The sequence below is a fragment of the Giraffa tippelskirchi genome, chromosome 7 (assembly GCF_054371585.1).
Source record: "Giraffa tippelskirchi isolate mGirTip1 chromosome 7, T2T-mGirTip1v1.2.pri, whole genome shotgun sequence".
Classification (NCBI taxonomy): Eukaryota; Metazoa; Chordata; class Mammalia; order Artiodactyla; family Giraffidae; genus Giraffa; species Giraffa tippelskirchi.
The window spans coordinates 126,057,685-126,080,014 of record NC_137281.1 but is presented as its reverse complement, the minus strand read 5'-3'; the positions used below and the strand labels follow the sequence as shown (position 1 = coordinate 126,080,014).

At 40.0% G+C, this 22,330-nt stretch overlaps 1 protein-coding gene across 3 annotated transcripts; it reads left to right on the top strand.

Annotated features, from left to right (window-relative positions):
• Positions 1-1,008: 1,008 nt before the first annotated feature.
• AFG2B (AAA ATPase AFG2B) lies at positions 1,009-19,787 on the top strand. Of its 3 annotated transcripts, none has more exons than XR_014059907.1 (8): positions 1,009-2,180; positions 3,708-3,893; positions 9,793-9,951; positions 14,486-14,695; positions 15,722-15,807; positions 17,080-17,214; positions 17,957-18,082; positions 19,513-19,787. XR_014059907.1 is itself a non-coding variant. In XM_081511419.1 (8 exons), the coding sequence occupies exons 1-8, from the start codon at positions 1,086-1,088 to the stop codon at positions 19,678-19,680; spliced, it is 2,268 nt and encodes a 755-aa protein (XP_081367545.1). In that variant the 5' UTR covers positions 1,009-1,085; the 3' UTR covers positions 19,681-19,787. The 3 variants fall into 3 exon arrangements, 2 of the variants coding, with proteins under 2 accessions (XP_081367545.1, XP_081367543.1); XM_081511419.1 differs by having other exon boundaries at positions 15,583-15,775; positions 17,084-17,214; XM_081511417.1 differs by having other exon boundaries at positions 15,583-15,807.
• Positions 19,788-22,330: the final 2,543 nt, after the last annotated feature.

The window sequence follows — 22,330 nt, the reverse complement described above, 5'->3', positions numbered from 1 at the left end:
GTGAAGATCTGTTTTGTATAGTTCTTCTGTGTATTCTTGCCACCTCTTCTTAATTATCTTCTGCTTCTGTTAGGTCCATACCATTTCTGTCCTTTACTGAGCCCATCTTTGCATGAAACATTCCCTTGGTATTTCTAATTTTCTTGAAGAGATCTCTAGTCTTTCCCATTCTATTGTTTTCCTCTATTTTTTTGCGCTGATCACTGAGGAAGGCTTTCTTATCTCTTCTTGCTCTTTTTTGGAACTCTGCATTCAAATGCGTATATCTTTCCTTTTCTCCTTTGCTTTTTGCTTCTCTTCACAGCTATTTGTAAGGCCGCCTCAGGCAAAGCAGTTGTAAAGACAGAGACATAGAGTACAGCTGTGTGGATACCAAGAGGGAAGGGTGGGGTGGCAGGAACTGGGAGACTGGGATTGACATACATACTATTGATGTTATATATAAAACAGATAACTAATGAGACCCTACTGTATAGGGAAGACTACTAAATGCTTTGTGGTGACCTAAGTGGGAAGGAAATCCAAGAAAGAGGATATATGATTCACTTTGCTGTACAGTAGAAACAACATTATGAAGCAACTATACTCCAATAAAAATTTTTAAAAATTACAAAGCTGTTCTTGAGAAGTCTGAATTTACAGCCTTTGTTCTCCAAAGAGAATAGAAAGCAATAGGATTAAGAGAAAGAAGAAAACAGGGTTTAATTAGTGATTTCCCCATCTCAGGATCTTCTCTCACTATAGTTTCCTGGTTCCTTTTAGGTTGTTCCAACCTAGGCGCTGGAAACAGACAGCAGAGGTCAGTAAGTGACTATGGACTCCAGAAGTCAGTCATAGTGTCTGCAAAGCTATAAAAAGGGCGACGAGATTTTACCAAACCCAACATGGTGGCAAACGAGCCCTGACGGTCCCATCATTGTCTAACTTAGTCTAATTTCCTATTGGTCCTTTCCACCTATCAGGGACCCGCATCTGCGGCTTCCCTGGCGCATGCGCATCACCTGCTTCCGGCCACGGTGTGCCGGTCTTTCCGGCCCGGTGGAATTCCTACCCTATTCTCCTGGGTTTTGCGTCTTTCGTGAGAAATGGCTCCGGACTCGGGTTCCTTTCCGGAAGGACCTGCCTTAAAGCTGCTACCCGTAGATGCTAGGGATCGGGGCACCCAGCGCTGTCGTCTGGGCCCTACCGCCCTCCGCGCCTTAGGCGCCCACCTGGGCTCGGCGGTGAAGATCTCGCTGCCTGACGGTGGCTCCTGCCTCTGCACCGCCTGGCCGCGGCGGGATGGAGCGGACGGCTTTGTGCAGCTAGACCCGCAGTGCACGAGCCCGGGGACGGCGGTGGGGGCGCCGGGGTCTCGGGGGATTATTAACCTGAACCGACTCCGCTTAGTGCCCTGCCCGCCCCTTCGGCGCCTCGCGGTGTGGCCGGAGTTGAGGGAGCAAGCGGGCGCGTCCGGTGCCCCGAATCCAGCCGCGGTGCTAGAGGCGGTGCAGGAGCTGCTGAGGAACCGTCCAGTTTCTCAGGGCCACGTGGTGGCCGCTCCTCCAGGCGCTCCGGGTCCAGTGGCCGCCCTGCACATCGTTAGCGGGGCGCCCAGCCCGAATCCGGCCGGGCTGGTCACCCCTCGCACCCACATCAGTCTGAGCGAGGTGCCTCCGTCGGAAGAGGAGTCGCAGCCCGAGGTGCCCCTGGGGGGCCTTTCGGAGGCGGCCGACTCGCTGCGGGAGCTCCTCCGCTTGCCGCTCCGCTACCCCCGCGCCTTGGCCTCGCTGGGGCTAGAAGTGCCACGCGGGGTGCTCTTGGCCGGTCCCCCGGGAGTGGGCAAGACCCAGCTAGTGCGGGCAGTGGCCCGGGAGACGGGCGCGGAGCTACTGGCGGTGAGCGCCCCCGCGCTGCAGGGCGCTCGGCCCGGGGAGACGGAGGAAAATGTGCGGCGGATCTTCCAGCGCGCCCGGGAGCTGGCCAGCCGTCGTCCCACCCTCCTCTTCCTGGACGAGGTGGACGCCCTGTGTCCCCGGCGGGGCGGCCCACACCAAGCCCCCGAGAGCCGCGTGGTGGCCCAGGTGTTGACGCTGCTGGACGGCATCGGTGAGGACCGCGAGGTGGTGGTTGTGGGATCCACCAACCGGCCGGATGCTCTAGACCCAGCGCTGCGGAGACCTGGGAGGTTCGACCGAGAGGTTAGAGAACCCGTTCTCTGGTCTACAAATGATCTGCGAGCCAGGACCCTTTCCCTCCCAGAGTCAAATTGCTCTGAGGAGCCAGGGGGCCGTTTGAGATTGTTGTGCAGGCCCTGAGGATGAATACTGTTATCAGTAGTGTTAGTTTTTAAGGACTACTACAAGCTATTAAACTCTTAGGATTTGGAATGAGACTCTAAAGTAAAAGGATAGCCTCAAGAAACAAATGTGTTGAAATAAGAAAGAAGGCAGGGAAGAACTAAATTAACCCTGACGTTAACTCTTCTATATAGATTTATTCACTCCTTGTCTGAATGCCAGCATCCTGCACCACAGTTGCTCTCTTAGTTTCCAGGAAGATTGAATATTCGAAGTTTTCAAATATTCAAGTATTATTTTATGAACTTCAGCCCTAAATTGATTCTTGATTTCTGTTAGATAGTTTGAATAGTGGTTGTGATGTTTGAACCTTGTTGCGAAGAGACAGCTGATAATTGCAGACTTTAGGATAATCTGTTTAGAACTTGAGTGGATTTCCCTCACACCATCTAATACCTGTCTGCTGATTAAGCTCCATAAGGGCAGGGACATAGACTTTCTGGTTTACTGGCTCCTAGAATGTGGTAGGTTCTCAAAAATAACAAAAACTTCCTGATGTTGCTGTTGTTCAGTCACTAAGTCTTGTCTGACTCTTTGCGACCGCATGGACTGCAGCACATCAGGCTTCCCTGTCCTTCACTATCTTCTGGAGTTTGCTCAAACTCATGTCCTTTGAGTCATTGATGCTAAGTAATCATCTCATCCTCTCTTACTCCCTTCTCCTTTTGCCTCCAGTCTTTCCCAGCAGCAGGTTCTTTTCTAATAAGTCAGCTCTTTTGTATCAGGTAGCCAAATTATTGGACCTTCAGTGTCAGCATTAGTCCTTCCAGTGAATATTCAGGGTTGATTTCATTTAGAATCAACTGGTTTGATCTCCTTGCAGTCCAGGGGACTGACTCGCAAGGGTCTTCTTCAGCACCACAGTTTGAAAGCATCAATTTTTAGGCACTCAGCCTTCTTTATATGGTCCAACTCTCACATCTATACATGACTACTGGAAAAACCATAGCTTTGACTATATGGACCTTTGTCGGCAAAGTCATATCTCTGCTTTCTCATTTGCTGTTTAGATTTTTGTCATAGCTTTCCAAGAAACAAGCATCCTTTAATTTTGTGGCTGCAGTCACTGTCCACAGTGATTTTGGAGCCCAAGAAAATAAAATCTGTCACCGTTTCGACTTTTTCCCCTTCTATTTGCCATGAAGTGATGGGGCTGGATGCCATAATCTTAGTTTTTTGAATGTTGAGTTTCAAGCCAGCTTTTTCACTCTTGAAAATAAGGATTTTCTCATATTCAGAATCTAAGATATATACTCAAGAGTACCTAGTAATAGTTCCAGATTTGTTCACTAAATTATTATACATGTTTGTGAGGATAAAAAAATATTTTTAAGCTGTAAATGTTTTCTTTTCTTGCTTTGCACATAGGTTGTCATTGGAACTCCCACTCTTAGACAAAGAAAGGCAATTCTACAAGTGATTACTTCAAAGATGCCTATCTCTGGTCAAGTTGATTTGAACCTCCTTGCAGAAATGACAGTTGGCTATGTTGGCGCAGACCTGACTGCACTCTGTAGGGAGGCTGCCATGCAGGCTTTGCTTCATAGTGAGAAGGTAAGAAGTACTGGTTTCTGACCTACGTTAACCCTTTTATTAATGTAACAAGTTAATTTGGGGACTTAAAAAAGTGGTGAGTACCTTTTCTTGAAACTTTTGATACCTTAGACATCTGTTTCTTATATGTATTTTTACATTTGAATTCCACATATAAATAGTCTATGACTCAAAGTGGGGACAGAGAGCTGACTTCTCTAGGTCGGCCGAGGGCATGTTCCCGTTCTCCCGTACTAACTCTTTAGTGCTAAAGCCCAGAGCAATAAGGAAAAAGACACTGTGACCCCAGAAGAATCAAGCCTGTGTCTTTAAAATTTTTGTTTATTTTGAATCTACTTCAGACTTAGAGAAAAGTTGCAAAAATAGTACATATTTTTTGATCCAGGATTACACATTGCATTTATTAGTTGTCATGGTTTCTTAATCTTTAATCTAGAAACTTCTTCAATCTTTCTTTTATGACTTTAATTATTTTTAAGAGTACAGTTCGGTGGTTCTGTAGGATATTCCTCAGTGTAGGTTTGACTGATATTTTCTCATGATTTGATTCAGGTTTTGCATTTTTGGCAGAAATATTCCAGAAATGATACTGTGTTCTTCTCATTGTGTCTGTTAGGTAGAAATGATATATCTTTGTCCTGTTACTGATTTGATATCTTGGATAAGGTGGTTATTTCTGAGATTTCGCCATTGTTAAGATACTGTTTTTCCCTTTGTTATCAATACGCATCTGGTAGGGAAAAGAACCTTTTCTTACTCTGGAGAAGATTAGGTGCCTGGAATTTTACTTAAGTTCATCTTTGACATTTAAATCCTTAATTCATGACTGCCTTTTGAAAAAATAGTTGGGATATTTACTTAAATGTAGTAGTTTTCAACACTACAGATTGGAAAATCTGTTCACTTTGTATGTAATAAGTCATCCTGAGTCCCTAAACTCCTCCAGAAAAAAATTAATTTCATTGTGCTGGGGATTCTGTTCTAACACTAAAATTGTCGTTTGGTCTTAGATAATTTTTAACCCCTAATTTTGAGGTTTTTTTTTAAAAAAAAAAAAAACATAAAAGGATGATTTATCCCACATTTTGAAAACATTTTTACCTAGTTAATTTATATCCTTCCTCATCTTCTTTTCCTTTATTTTTACTCTTATACTGAAGGTAGGGAAGGAATTATGTGAACTTTAAGGCCTCATCTTTGGGGTTGAGAACCAAAAGTGCTTAAAGATTTAATGACAAGCCCCATGTGTGAAGATGTGAGAATATATGCCTCGTGAAGGGAGGACAAGAGTACAGGATGTGGGAACAGAGGTTTACATTTAGAATTCCCTCTGCTTTGAAGTTCCAGGTTTGACCTAAAGCACCTTGGCTTAGGTGGACCAGCCAGCTGCAGTTGTCCTAGGGTGGAGCCCACTGCTACTTCAGGAGGGCCTGCCCGGGCATAGTTACCACAGGTGATGGCTGAGTTCATAAACAACCAGGGAAAGTGGAAAAAAGAAAGACAAAAAGGAAGAATGGACAGAGGCATCTGGGCAGGTACTGGTTCCATATATTTCTTTTTCCCTCTCCAGGCAGCTGAGGGGCTGTTGCTGCCTCTGTCTATTACAGGGCAGATGAGGCCACCTTAGAGTTTGTTCAGCTTTTTGTCAACTGTGTCTATTAAACTATTGGAAATACAGTTTAACACATAAACATATGCACATGGAGGGGAAAGGATTTTATCTGCCTGAAAGTGTTATGAAAATCAAATGAATAATACACACACTAATGATCTGGAAGTGTAAATGGGATTTTCAAATGTTAGTTGGTGTTCACCTAAAGTATATTAGTATTCATTTACCCAATATCTGATACTGCTAGCTAGTTAAAAAAAAAAAAAGATGTTATATTAAAAAGTTATTTAATAACATTCTTTGTGAGAAATAAGATAAAAATTGTCTGAAATCTCATCTCCAGAGATTATAATTATTAACATTTTTAGGAATACCGTTAAGAATAGTTCTGTATATACATGTTCACTTATTTAATCTTACATAAATGGGATAAAATAGTTTGTTATTGAAAATGGGAATTTTGGGACAACTAAATATTGAGAATTTGATGTAAGGGTAAATACTTAAATATAATACGATATTACAAATAGAAATATGAATTTTTAATAGCCAAAAAGAAGATAATTTACTGATTTGACCATTTTAGAATGGCAAAACAATACTACTTTTAAAAAAGATGACATTCAAAAGCAAAACAAACAATACTATAAGCAAAGGCAAGGACATGAGACAGACTGGGAAAAAATACTTTCAGCCCATGACAAAAGACGAATTTCCTTGTTATAGAAGGAAGTCTTACAAAGCAATAAGACCAATCCAAGAGAAAATGTATAGTAAAATATGAACGGATAAACTGGTAGTTGACAGTGAAAGGATTCAGTTCAGTTCAGTCACTCAGTCACATCCGACTCTTTGTGACCGTATGAACTGCAGCACGCCAGGCCTCCCTGTCCATCACCCACTCCCAGAGTCCACCCAAACCCATGTCCATCGAGTTGGTGATGCCATCCAACCATCTCATCCTCCTGCCCTCAGTCTTTCCCAGCATCAGGGTCTTTTCAAATGAGACAGCTCTTCACATCAGGTGGCCAAAGTATTGGCGTTTCAGCTTCAACATCAGTCCTTCCAATGAGCACCCAGGACTGATCTCCTTTAGGATGGACTGGTTGGATCTCCTTGCAGTCCAAGGGACTCTCAAGAGTCTTCTCCAACACCACAGTTCAAAAGCATCAGTTCTTCGGCGCTCAGCTTTCTTTATAGTCCAGCCCTCGTATCCATACATGACCACTGGAAAAACCATAGCCTTGACTAGACAGACCTTTGATGGCAAAGTGATGTCTCTGCTTTTTAGTATGCTGTCTAGGTTGGTCATAACTTTCCTTCCAAGGAGTAAGCATCTTTTAATTTCATGGCTGCAATCCCCATCTGCAGTGATTTTGGAGCCCAGAAAAATAAAGTCAGCCACTGTTTCCACTGTTTCCCCATCTATTTCCCATGAAGTGATGGGACCAGATACCATGACCTTAATTTTCTGAACGTTGAGCTTTAAGCCAACTTTTTCACTCTCCTCTTTCACTTTCATCAAGAGGCTCTTTAGTTCTTCCCTTTCTGCCATAAGGGTGGTGTCATCTGCATATCTGAGGCTATTGATATTTCTCCCAGCAATCTTGATTCCACCTTGTGCTTCCTCCAGCCCAGCGTTTCTCATGATGTACTCTGCATATAAGTTAAACAGGCAGGGTGACAATATACAGCCTTGACATACTCCTTTTCCTATTTGGAACCAGTCTGTTGTTCCCATGTCCAGTTCTAACTGTTGCTTCTCACCTGCATACAGGTTTCTCAGGAGGCAGGTCAGGTGGTCTGGTATGCCCATCTCTTTCAGAATTTTCCACAGTTTATTGTGATCCACACAGTCAAAGGCTTTGGCATAGTCAATAAAGCAGAAATAGATGTTTTTCTGGAACTCTCTTGCTTTTTCGATGATCCAGCGGATGTTAGCAATTTGATCTCTTGTTCCTCTGCCTTTCCTGAAACCAGCTTGAACATCTGGAAGTTCATAGTTCACGTATTGCTGAAGCCTGGCTTGGAGAATTTTGAGCATTACTTTACTAGTGTGTGAGATGAGTACAATTGTGTGGTAGTTTGAGCATTCTTTGGCATTGCCTTTCTTAGGGATTGGAATGAAAATTGACCTCTTCCAGTCCTATGGCCACTGCTGAGTTTTCCATATTTGCTGGCATATTGAGTGCAGCACTTTCACAGCATCACCTTTCAGGATTTGAAATAGCTCAACTGGAATTCCATCACCTCCACTAGCTTTGTTCGTAGTGATGCTTCCTAAGGCCCACTTGACTTCACATTCCAGGATGTCTGGCTCTAGGTGAGTGATCACACCATCGTGAAAGGATTACAAATGACTAATAAACATGAAAACTCCTCAACTTTCTTTAAAGATTAGCCTTTTTTGATTCTTTCTCTTTTTTAAAAAAGAAATAATTAAAACTTCAGGGGAAAAATTTTAAAAATTAAAACTTCAAGGAGAGTTGAAGATAGAGAACTCCTGCTAATTCCTTTATCCATACTGACGAGTCTTTAACATTTTGCCGTATTAGCCTTATCTTCCTCTCTTTTCTCTCATCTCTTTGTCTCTCTCTATATATACAGTTGATTTTTGAGCAACATGGGTTTGAACTGCGCCAGTTCACTTATACATAGATATTTTTCGATAGTAAATCATACTAGTAGTGCACGGTCCAGGATTGGCTGAATCCATACAGATGAGGGGAACAACAGATTTGTTGGGCTACCTCTACTTAAATGAGGATTAACCTCCATGTTGTTCAAGGATCAACTGTATACATACACACATTGGTTTTTTTTCCTAAATCATTTGAAAATGGATTACATGCGTCTTAACCTGTTATCCCTTAATATTTTAGTGTCCATTTCCTATGAATGAGTATGTATAATCTCATTATATTCAGGAAATTTAACACTGATCAAAATGTTGTCAGATCTACAGTCCCTATTCTGATTTTGCTGGCTGTTTCAATTTTTGTAGCACCCTTTTCCTTCAGTGTAGGATTTAGTCCAGGATAGTGTATTAGTCCAGGATAGTGTATGTTTAGTTTTTGGTTTTGTTTAATTTTGAACACTTCCATAGCACTTTCTTGGTGTGTGTGTGACATTTTGACATGGACATTTTAAAAGATTTAAAGTCAGTGATTTTATAGAGCATCTATCAGTGTGGGTTTGTCTGTTTCCTCCTAGTTAGATTCACGTTATGCATGCCCATTGGGAACACTGCATTAAATGTTAGTGTGTCCTCCTTAGGATGTCATTTGTGGAGACATAGTGTGTCCACCTGCTCCTCACTGAGGGTGCCCCTCGTGGGTGACTGGTGCGATCAACTAGTCAGGCGTTGGTCCAGTTTATATGCTTTAGAGCTATTATTTTTCCCTTTGCAACTAATAAGAAATCTGTGAGGAGACCCTCTGAGACAATGCAGGTATCCTGTTCCCCATCAGACTTTCTTTCCCCTAGATTGGCATCCACTGATGATTCTTGCCTCAAATAGCCATTACTGTAATGGTTGCAAAATTTATTTTCTAATTCCATTATTCTTTTTACCTCACTCTTGATTGAAGAAATTTAATTAACACAATAGTAAACACCATGTCTTCTGTCACAATGGCAGAAATTTAAGGTTTCATCATGTCCAGTGTTAGAGAGGTATGGGGAAGATAGTTTATATTATTGGTACAGCTTGGAGTACATTTTAATAGTAGCTATGAAAATTGTAAGTGTGCATACTCTTAAGCACAGTAATTCTATTTTGAGGAAAGTGTTATATAAACTACTTGAATATGTGTACAAAGACATTCAGTTGCAGCTTTGTGTTTAGTACCAAAAGACTGGAAAACCTCTGTTCAACAGAAGGGTGTCATTAAAATACTCATGCAATATTATGCAGTTGTCAGAAAGAATGAGGTATTACTCTATTCATGGACATGAAAAGATTCCTGAGATGAAAAAGTACAAATTAATGTATACAGTATTGTCCCATTTGTGTGTCTCTTTGAAAGGATATACATATGTCATAAGCATACTGGAAGAATACACAGGAGACTGTTGACATTTTCTGGGGATGAAGATTGGTGGGAGTTGAGGGGGAGACATTTAATTTTTTCATACCATGTGTTATAAGTTTCTTTATAGTGATAACAAAATAGATGTATAAATTCAAATGAGGATCACAATAAAAAAGTAATCATGTTTGTGTGCCACAAAAAAGGCCCACCTGATTTTTGGTTTGATTTCGCATTTTGGGGTGGATTACTTCAGAACCAGGCCAATCCAACGATTGATGAAACAGACTTCCTTGAAGCTTTTAAAAAGATCCAACCCTCATCATTTCGAAGTGTCATTGGACTGACAGACGTCAAACCTGTTGGCTGGGAGCAGATTGGTGGCCTTGAAGATGTAAAACTGAAGTTAAAGCAGGTAAGATAGAGAATCTGCTTAAGCCAGTAGAATATGATGGTCTAAGTGTAATGCATTTGTGGTGTAAACAAGTGGTACTGAAACTTATGGCTGCCTTCACTAATGCGAACCTAACATCTGGATCTAATGATCGCTTTTCAGTCCTTGTTTAACTGGGCTCTACAGACATCAAATGCCATTTTTCATACTTTCTTTCTTCACCTTTTTTAGTTTTTGCTCTAAAGAGTTTCTAATTTAGATGAAGGATCAGTGAACTCTTTCTGTGGAGGACCAGAGAGTAAATAATTTAGGTTTTATGGTCTCTGTTGCAGTCATTCAACTCTGCTATCACAGCACAAAAGCAGTCATATGTAATGAGTATTCGTATTCTGATGAGATTTTATTTATAGACACTGAAGTCATATAATTTTCACATCACATTTTTTTTTTAACATTTAAACATGTAAAACTGATTCTTAGTTCATAGACTGTACAAATACAAATTCTTCATTCATAGGCCTGAATTTACCCTGGGACTGGTAAAAACACAAAATTATAATTAACAGTCACTTTGGCCTGAGTAGTTACTTGATGCTGATTTTCACAGTGGCTGTTGAGGGCCACAGCTCACCAGATTTTCTTACCTGCATTGCAGTTCCAGAAATTAATTTTGCCAGTTCCCCTTTGAGTGATCCTGCCATAAGAAAGTAGGTTTCTCAAATTGAGCACACACAGGACTGATTTATAAGTATCCATTATAATTTATTTATCTTAACTAGGAGCTGTATCTACAGTGAACCCTGGAATCCTTGTATCCATGAATAGGCACATTTTGTTGTTGTTGCTAAGTGACTAAGTCGTGTCTGACTCTTTGTGACCCCGCGCACGCCAGGCTCCTGTGTCCTCCACCATCTCCCAGAGTTTGCTCAAATTCATGTCCATTGAGTCGATGTTCCTATCTAACCACCTCATCCTCTGTCGCCCCCTTCTCCTCCTGCCCGTCCTCTTTCCCAGCATCAGGGTCTTCTAGTGAGTCGGCTCTTTGCATCAAGTGGCCAAAGTCTTGGAGCTTCGGCTTCAGCAACAGTTCTTCCAGTGAATATTCAGGGTGGATTTCCTTTAGGATTGACTGGTTTGATCTTCTTGCAGTCCAAGGGACTCTGAAGAGTCTTCTCCAGCACCACAATTTGAAAGCACCTGTTTTTTGGCACTCAGTTTTCTTTATGGTCCACTTCTCACATCTGTACACAACTGTTGGAAAAACCACAGCTTTGACTCTACAGACATTTGTCGGCTGAGAGATATCTCTGCTCTTTAATAGATATCTAAGTTTGTCATACCTTTCCTTTCCAGGAGCAAGCGTCTTTTAATTCATGGCCACAATCATTGTCCACAGGGATTTTGGAAGCCCAAGAAAATAAAATCTGTCACAATTTCCACCTTTTCCCTTCCTATTTGCCATGAAGTGAGGGGCCAGATGGCGTGATCTTAGTTTTTTGAATGTTGAGTTCTAAACCAGCTTTTTCACTCTCCTCTTTCACCCTCATCAAGAAGCTCTTTAGTTCCTCTTCACTTTCTGCCTTTAGAGTGGTATCATCTGCATATCTGAGGTTGTTGATATTTCTCCCAGTAATCTTTATACATATTTATGTGTGTGTGTTTGTGTGTATATATATATATATATGTATATATCATACAGGACCTTCCATCTTCATTGTGGCACGTGCGATCTAGTTCCCTGACCATGGATTGAACCCAGGGACCCTGCCTTGGGAGCGTGGAGTCTTAACCACTGAACCATCAGGGGCATCCCTCTTCTGGTGGTCTTGATTCCATCTTGGGCTTCATCCAGCCTGGCATTTCACATGATGTACTCCACATAGAAGTTAAATAAGCAGAGTGACAATATATAGTCTTGTACACCTTTCCCAATTTTGAACCAGTTTTTCCATGTCCAGTTATGACTGTTGCTTCTTGACCTGCATACAGATTTCTCAGGAGGCAGGTTAGGTGATCTGGTATTCCCATCTCTTTCAGAATTTTCCAGTTTGTTGTGATCCACACAATCAAAGGCTTTAGCATAGTCAGTGAAGCAGAAGTAGATGTTTTTCTGGAATTCCTTTGCTTTCTCCATGATCCAACAACTGTTGGCGATTTGATCCCTGATTTCTTCTGCCTCTTTGAAATCAAGTTTGTACATCTAGTTTTCAGTTCACTTCAGCCAGCTGAAGTCTAGGTTGAAGGATTTTGAGCATAACCTTGCAAGTATGTGAAATGATGCAGTTGTATGATAATTTGAACGTTCTTTGGCATTGCCCTTCTTTGAGATTGGAATGAAAATTGACCTTTTCCAGTCTTGTGGCCACTGCTGAGTCTTCCAAACTTGCTGACATATTGAGTGCAGCATTTTAACGGCATCATCTTTTAGGGCTTGAAATAGCTCAGCTGGAATTCCATCACCACCACTAGCTTTGTTCATAGTAATGCTTCATAAGGCCCACTTGACTTCATACTCCAGGATGTCCAGCTCTAGATGAATGACCACACCATCCTGGTTATCTGGTTCATTAAGACTTTTTTGTACAGTTCTTCTGGGTATTCATGCCACCTCTTCTTCATCTCTTCTGCTTCTGTTAGGTCCTTAACCATTTCTATCCTTTATCGTGCACATCCTTACATGAAATGTTCCCTTGATATCTCCTGTTTTCGTAAAGCACATTTAAATATGCTCTAATTTTTTTATATGCTCTCATTTAATCTTCACAAAATAGCCATACTTTGCTGTGAGACACACTGTCTTCCTTTAGCTCTGAGACGTTAGACTTTCCTACCTTTTTGAGCACTCCTCTCCTTTACTTTAAATGTTAATTCTCCAAGCTCCCAAGAGTCCTCTTTTTGCATTTTCTAAGTGAGTCCCTCATCTCTCATCTCCTGAAGCGTGTCCCAGGCTTCAGCTGTCTCCTGAAAGCAGCTAACTCAGAAATCTTTATATCCAGTGCAGACAGTTATTTTGACCATCAAAACTACTTAATTCCCTGCCTACTAAATAACTTCCAAGGATCTCGGATTCAGCATGGCATGTCCAGAGTTCAACTTATCAATTCCATCTCTACATGTGGATTACTTCTCCCAGTGAAGACAGCCAGTTACCCTGTCCCCTAAAGTCAGAGACCTGTCTTCTAAATGCATGTCATGTTGTATGTCACGTAACTTTCCCTCTGGACTCCCGCCCTGCATAAAATACACTTAACATTTTGTTTCAAATACATCCCTTCCACACGATCTCTGCTGCCTGTGACACATCCAGCCTTACTATTTTTTTAGTCTGAGTCATTGCACTCACTGACCACCGCTAAGTGGTTTCCTTCTCTCTGGTTTCATTTCCTTCTAGTTCATTCTCCGTACTGCTTCCTCATTGTTGACTAAAACTGTCAAGGCCCAGTGTGATCTGACTTCTGCTTCCATTTCAGCTCCATCACACCTTGCCTCCCACGTCCTCTGCTCTGTTCTGCTTACCGCTGGGAGATGAACTGGATAAACGGATGGTTTGATATATATATTTGTACATATATACATATATGTACAGATACACATATATATCTGTACATATTTGTTCCTTGTCCACGGAATGCCCTACTCTGGCCTGGTTGTTAGTTTTTAAGCCTGTCTTCCCAACTACAATAGAAGTTTCTAGTACGGGGATCTTGTGTGTCTTTTTTTGTAGAGGCAATGTATCAGTAGTTAAGAATTCCTGCTCTTGACCTACACTGTCTAGGATTAGTCTTAGTTGTGCTACCTCACTCACAATAAGGTAATAAGGCCTGGGCAAGTTACTTCACTTTTTAAGCCTGAGTTTCTGCATCTCTGAAATTATGATGATAACAAAACCGTCTACCTCAGAGGTATTGAGGATTTATTTATAATTCAGCTAACATTTAATGAGTGCCTACTTTGTGAAGGTGTCATTCTAGGTGATGGGGATTTAGAGGTGAACTTTGCCTACATTCCAGCAAGAGCAGAACGACAAACTCAACATGGAAATACAGTAATTTCAGATAGCAAATGAGAAAGTGCTCCAAAAATAAAAAATGGGTAGTAGCATAGAGTGCCGAGGAGGAAGGTCTGTTTTAACTACAGTGGTTAGGGAAGACCTCTCCAAGGAAATGACTATTGAGTGGAGACCTGCAGAATAGCACATAAAGATTGTAAGGGAGTGTTCAAGCAGAGAGACTAGCAAGTAAAGGCCCTGAGACGGGAACAAACTGTGGGGTGTTTGGGTGATGGGTTATGTTAGGCCTTGTAAGCAGTGATAAGTTAGGAATTTGGATTTGAATATTGTAATTCGGACAAGAAGTCATTGGAAGATTTTAAGCAGGAAGTGATGTGACCTCACTTACGTCATGAGCACACTGGCTGCTGTGTGGAGACTGGACTCCATATCCAGCTCATAGCAGGTCGCTGAAGATTGTTGAATGAATGTATTGAATTTTTTTTTCCACATTATACTAAAACAACTGTCTCCTTTTGTGTCCTATCTCTTTTTGTGTTCTTTTAGAGCATTGAATGGCCTCTGAAATTCCCTCAGGAATTTGTTAGGATGGGCCTGACACAACCAAAGGGAGTTCTCCTATATGGGCCCCCTGGGTGTGCTAAAACCACACTGGTGAGGGCCCTGGCTACGAGCTGTCATTGCTCTTTCATTTCAGTGAGCGGAGCTGATCTCTTCTCGCCTTTTGTTGGAGATTCAGAGAAAATCTTGTCTCAGGTTGGTTTGTTTATTTTCCCTCATGTAGTTAAGTTTACTTTTGAATTTTTGTTTTCATGCCTTAAGGATAAACCTTACTACTTTTTTTTAATGTAACTGGCTATTTTTCCTGTTAAGAACATTATACTTGTTTGTGTATAGAAAACTTAGAAAATATAGAAAAGTATAAATAGGAAGTCCTCCATAATTCTCTACTTACTGTTAACATTTGGGTGAATTTTCTTTGTTGTTTTGTGTCCTTGGGCAGGGGAATGAGTGGATATTATATAATATCCACTCATTTTATATATGAATATCCACTTATTACATATATATATATATACCTATCCACTCATTATATATATGTACTATCCACTCATTTTATACATATATATGTATCCATTCACATAAATATACATATACACACATATATATCTTTATTGTGATTTAACTTAGTGTTACCACTTTTAAAATTCAGTAATATTAAATGTTTTTGGAAATAAGATTTTTAACCCCTGTATAATACTCTGTTCTTTATTTGTTCATTCCCCAGTTGTTAGACATTTAGAATCTTTCTTTTTAATTTCTGGTACAAAACTGGTACACTTTCAGGGGAATGACAGAATCAAACAGAAACAATGGGAGGAGATGTCTGGGGTGGAATCAGAGGGAAGGCCTTTGGCAATGAAAAAGTCAGCGACTGGGAGACTGAGATTTTGGGTGGCTGTTCCTCTGGAGACCTTGAGGTCACCCAAGATGATTGCATGTGTTGGGACGGAGAGATAGCTAAAAAATATATATATATATATATATATTTTAAAAATTATAAATAGTAGTGCAGAAAACATTCATTCATATGAATAAGGCATGATGGATAGCCTTTTAATATTTCTACTTTTGAACAAAAGGTATTTCGACAAGCAAGAGCAAATACACCAGCAATTGTGTTTTTGGATGAAATTGATTCAATCTTGGGCTCTCGATCAATCAGCAGAACAGAATGTAATGTTCAAGATCGTGTTCTTTCTGTTCTTCTAAATGAATTAGATGGTGTTGGATTGAAGACTATAGAGAGAAGAGGAAGTAAATCAGATCAACATGGTAAATGCAAGCAGCTGGAAAAAAATGAAGAGGTATTTATTAGCCAGGATACACCAAAAATCCAGGCCAACAGTAAATAGACTGCATCTATACTATCTTTTCCTATGCTGGATTCATCTCATAGAATTATATAATTTCAGTTTGCCTATTAGGATTTTTACAGAGCTGGTAAAATTGTGATTTAGCTGGGAAGATGAGGCAAATTTTATAATAAAATATCTTAGATATGTATGAATGTGGATTTTTTCCTAAGATTAGAAATGTAACTATATATTGCTAGTGGAGAAGGGAGTTTCTTATTTCTGTATCCTGAGAAACTAGTGTTTTATGTGAAGTGAAAGAAAACAGACTATTATTTCCAATAATCAGTAATTAAAAACTTCCAGTTTTGTTGAGGTTTCCTAGGTTCTAATGAAGTTAAAGTGACCTTTGGAAATCCTGTTCCTTCCGAAGCTTTTATTCTTTTTTTGTTGTTGTTTCTTGTTTCCCATTTCTTAAATTGTTCCATAGAAAGAGAATCTTATAGCTCCTTAGGAACATAGGCCACTAGAATTTGAAGGGACCCATGAGGTGTTCTAATCAGTTCTCATAAAGCAGGAATTCCATCTATAGCCTCTGAGAAGTGTTTACCCAGCCTCTGCTAAAATACTTGCAGATACAGGGAACTCATTGCTTTGAGAGATCACATTACTGGAAAACTGCTCTGAAAATTAAGTTCAACAATTCTGAATGCTTAGCATGTGTAAGGCCTTGCTGTAGCAGCTCTTAGATTTTTTTTTAATCTTCATCCTGGATTTATATACATGCAACTTATATTAGTTGCCATATTTTTGTCTCTGTAAAGAAAAAAAAAAAGAGGTAAAATAAATCTCCCTCTTCAAGAACATGAGAGCCAAGACTTTTCATAGGTATACTATGTGCTAGTCAGATGCTTCTGTCTTTTCAAGTCATGCATTTAAGTTGTAATCATTCGCTGGGGCTCAGATGCGTTCAGGTCGGCAGAGAGATGTCTCTGCTGTGGTGCAGAGCTTTTCTCATCAGTTCTCATGCTGAGAGATGCCCCACTGGGCTTGATCACTCCCTTTACCATGTGCACAGAGTAGCTCTTTGGTTAATAATTTGTTTCTGCGGTGCCTTGATATTGAGAAGGTGGTCTGGATAGGAAATGTAAGCATTCTAGTCTGAAGAAAACAGTATTCTCCTATTTAAAAACAAATGGACCTGCTGATTTGTAATTTAAAAAAAAATACATTTACTAATTAACAACTTATTGACGTTAATTTCTGTTGTATATTTCCCCTCAGCTAGAGTTTCAAGAAATTTTCAATAGCAACGTCATGGTTGTTGCAGCAACAAATAGACCTGATGTGTTAGATGATGCCTTGTTACGGCCTGGAAGACTAGATAAGATTATTTATATTCCACCTCCAGATGAAAAGGTAATCACTTTGCACATATACTCTGTGTGAGCATTCCTAATAACACATCAGTGTCTGAGCTCTAAGAAGATGGCAGAGTTGAGTTCCTGACTGGATGTAGGTGTACATGGTGTGTGTCCTATATTGGATTCTCTTTTTTTCCTTACCTGATGGCCCATCATAAGTCATCATTTTCTTCTGCTTTTGCTGGGTACTCTGGCCCTGTTTTCAGAGAAACATAAGCCTAAAAATGGTAGTAATTTCAGCTTTGTGGAAGACTCAAAATACTGAGTTTATGGAGTCTCCTCAAAATTATTTTGCAGCTAGAATGGAAGAATCCTAAAGCGTTAAAGAGTTTTGGAGATTATCTGGGTGAGCATCCTTATTTTACAGTGGGGAAATCTGAGCTTACAGAGATTATATAATGTATCCACAGCCAAAGAATCAATAAACCCTTTGTCCTTCACATCCAGAGCCACTGGCAGTGAGTGGTGAAAGACACAGAAAATGCATTTTTTATTTATCAAACTTTGAAGGGATGAAAAAAAAATTTTAATCTATTTTACTTTTTTAAAATTATAAAAATATTAAAATTTATCTTGATGTCACATTTACTTTCTTACCTCTTGAGAAAAAGTGATTCTTATGTTTTAATTCTTAAATATATATACTTTGTCTGTAATAAAGAAAATTCTATATGTTTTAATATAATATTATGTCAAACATTAAGCTTCTAAACATATTATGTTTTATTTTGTTCCAGGGAAGGCTTTCTGTTCTGAAAGTCTGTACAAAAAACATGCCAATGGGGCCTGATGTTTCCTTAGAAAAGGTAGCAGCAGAAACCTGTTTTTTCTCTGGAGCTGATCTTGGAAACCTCTGCAAAGAAGTAAGTTAATGAATTAGTGAAGAAAATCTACACATTTCTGCATTTATTCAGATCTTCATTCACTTGGCAGTATTTACTGAAAGGGAGGCACCGTGGGAGGTGAAACAAGCTGCTCTGGTCCCTTACCTTCTCTTCAGGGCTTACGGGTTGATGGGGCAGGGAGTAGTGCCGAGAGGTGATACTGAATTTAAAAATGTAGTGAGTCGGGGAAGTTTAGGGTGCTAGGAAGAATACCAGTCCAGACTTGAAAATAAGAGAAGGCTTTCTGAGAGGAGGTATGTGTACATTACAAGTGGAAGGATGATTAGGGAGTTAGCCAGTCTGGGGGAGAGAAGGGGAGTGTTTGAGGCACAGGAATAAAACGTGCAGACGATCGGAGGTGAGGGGATGACATTATTGAAGAGGTGGCCAGTGGCCGGCTCAGACAGTTCCCTGTAAGGCACTCTAAGGCATTTAAACTTATCTTGAGGGCAGAAAAAAGGTCAGCCATTGTAGGTTTTTCCTTTCCAAAAACTTGTGAAAATATAACATCAGAAAAATGCACAGATCAGAAGGATACAGCCCACTGGATTAACATAAAGTGAACACACTTGTGTAACTACCACTTGGGTCAAGAAAGAATGTCATCAGCATGCTAGAAGCTTTCTGTGGGCCTTCCTACTTGATCACAAAAGAGCCACTCTCCTGATTTCTAGCACTGGGGAGATGACTTTTGCTGCTTTTGCACTTTATATTAATGGGACCATATGATATGCTTTTCTGTCTGCTTCTTTAACTCAAGATTATGTCTGTGAAGTTCTTCCGTGGTTTTGTGTGTAACAGTGAAAGTGTTAATTGTTCAGTCATGTCCAACTCTTTACGATCCCATGGACTGTAGCCCTCCAGGCTCCTCTGTCCATGGAATTCTCTAGGCAGGAATACTGGAGTGGGTTATTCTTTTCTCCGGGGGATTTTCCTGACCCAGGGAGTGAACCCCAGTCTCCTGCATTGCAGGCAGATTTTTTATTGTTTGAGCCACCAGGGAAGCCTGTGTATAACAGTGGTTTGTTCATTTTCTGTTTCTTTATGATCAGTGCTGTGTCCTGTTCAAAAATTCCTACTCTGAGATCACGAATACAGTCGCTCATCTTTTTTTTTTTATATTGGAGTATAGTTGATCTCATCTGTACTCCAGTATAGTTGTTCTGCACTACGCTCCACCCCCACCCCTGCCTCCTGCATTTAAGGCTAAAATGTAATGTAAAAGGAAAGATGGTCCACTGAGAAGACTTAATCACTTTAACTTTTTAGCTTAATGTTTTTATTGCCACGAATATTGAAATTCTGCGAAGTGAGACTGAGATTTTGATGTTCATATTTTAAAGTATTACCATATATCATAAAACAACAGTGAAGTATATTTATTATTTCCTATTGTTTGTCTTTTGTAGGCCGCCTTGTTGGCTCTGCAGGAAAATGGACTGGAAGCGACCACAGTGAAACAAGAGCACTTTCTAGAATCACTTAAGACTGTAAAACCGTCCTTAAGTCATAAGGATTTGACTTTATATAAAAACTTATTTCAGAAAAAAGAATTTTCTATCTTAGAAGATATTTAAAAATTATTTTACATACCTGTTCAAGGCTTAATTGAAATGTGAATATGCACTATAATTTACAATTTACTTTGTGTGTATTTCCTATAAATAAAAAAACTTGTGCCTGACAGGCTAAGATTTCATACAGAAAACTTAAAAAAATAAGACACTCTTATATACTTTTAACTCAGATTCACCAATTGTTTTTTTTTTAATTTATTTATTTGACTGTGCCAGGTCTCAGTTGTGGCATGCAGACTCTTAGTTGTGGCATGTGGAATCTAGTTCCCTGACCAGGAATTGAACCTGGGGAGCTCAGATTCTTAACCACTGGGCCACTGGAAGTTCCTCTAGATTCACCAGTTTTTAACGTTTTGCCACATTTGTCTCCTTTCTCTCTCCCTCTTTCTCCTCCCCTCCACAGTATTTTTTATGAACTATTTAAAAGTAGATTTTACACATCACACATCTTTATCCCTTTAATACTTCACTGTACATCTCTTACAAATGAGGTTATTTTCTTATATGACCACAGTGCAGTTATCAGATTCAAGAAATTTAACATCGATACAACATTTTAATCTACTGACAATGAATTTCATCCATTGTCCCAATAGTGATTGTTTTTCCATTAGAAGATCTAGTCTAGGATCACACATTCCACTTAGTTGTCATGTCTCTTTAGCCTGTCTGCCTCTTAATCTGAAACAGTTCCTCAGCCTTTCTGAGTGACCTTGACACTTTTGAAGAGTACAGACTATTGTATAGAATAGTCAGTTCCTGCTGTGGGTTTGTCCTCTGTACATCGTGATGGATTCGTGTCGTGCAGCAGTATATGTGCTGTCATGTCCTCAGGTCACAGCTGGAGGCACGTGACATCTGCACATTATTGGTGATGTTAATTTTGATCACTTGTTTCTGATATTGTCCCCATCTCCACAGTATAGCTATTAGTTTTCCTTTTGTAATTCTGAGTATTTTTTAAGGAGCTAGATTATACATAAGCTTTATTACCTTTAAATTAAATTAAAAAGGTAATAATGCTAGAAAATACAGATAAATGTGAAGAAGACACTTGGGTATTTAACTTTCTAGTCCCTTATACACATACAGATGTGTAAGGGACTTTTTAAAACCAAAAGGCATAGTACTATGTAGCTCTTGTTTTTTTCTCACCTGACAATATCTGCTAAGTATGTTACTGAGTCTTCACCCACAGGGTGTTATACAGAGAAGAGTGTGAGTGAAGGAGCCAGACATGGCATGGATAGGGCAGCTGGGAGCGGGGACCTCAGACAAATCATGCAGTGAATTAAGCACGAGATGAGCTTCAAAAGAAATGTATGTACAATCAGAGCATGGTGCATGAACTATATAAAGTCATAAATGAGAAGCAGTTGTTGGAAAAGTTTTCTATTTCTGACTGGAGCCAGGATTATTACTAAGCAATTCAGGAGCAATTACTTTTGATTATTACTAATAATTACAATTGATTATTACTAACAATTGAGCAATTAAGAAAAAGGCCTGTCTTATTTATAGGTATAAAATGTAATTCATGGAGGAGGAAATGGCAACCCACTCCAGTATTTTTGCCTGGAGAATCCCATGGACAGAGGAGCCTAGAGGGCTATAGTCCAGGGGGTCACAAAAAAGTCAGAAACGACTTAGCAACTAAACACCACACACTCAATCCAGTTATTGGGAAACATTTAAGTGTCTTTGGAATAACTTGAGTACGTGAATTGACTTTCTTCACCATAAATTTTATAAAATTTAAATACAAGAAGATCAGACCAGTCCTAAGGAAATCAACACTGAATATTCATTGGAAGGACTGATGCTGAAGCCGAAACTCCAATACTTGGCCACCTGATGCAAAGAGCCGACTCATTGGAAGAGGCCCTGATGCTGGAAAAGATTGAGGGCAGGAGGAGAAGGGGGTGACAGAGGATGAGATGGTTGGATGGCATCACTGACTGAATGGACATGAGTTTGAGCAAACTCTGGGAGATGGGGAGGACAGGGAAGGACGGGGACAGGGAAGCCTGGTGTGCTGCAGTCTATGGGATCACAAAGATCGCAAAGAGTCAGACATGACTTAGCGACTGAAAAAATTTCCCGATGAAAATTTAACATCCAAATCAAAATGCGCCATAAGTAAAAATGTGCACTGGAATTCAGACTCAGCATGAAAAAAACTGTTAAGTGGTTTATTACTTTGTCATTGATTACATGTTGATGTCATTGTTTTGATACATTAGGGTAGCTAAAGTAGATTACTTAAATTAATTCAATTAAAATTATTCTAACAAAATGACATGCTTTAGAGTAGTAGGGAAAAAACCTAGAAGCTTTATTAAAATTCTAATTATTTTTGTTCATGTTCTGTCCGTTGTTGATTTATAGGACAAGGCAGCTATTAGGCCTTTGCCATCTCTAGGTCTAAGGCACTCTAGCCTGAACCCCTTAACTCTTCTAGCTGTGGGCTCTTTGTTTTTTCCTAGAGGAAGTTTCCAGTGGTCAGCCTGGAAATTTAGTACACACACTTTGGTTAGAAGCTGAGTTTTGCTTTGAAACTGTCTTTTTGTAATTTCTCAACAGAATTTCTGGAAGCTTCAAAATTCTTGAAGACAAAATCCGTGTTTCTTTTCTCACTGATATAAATGAT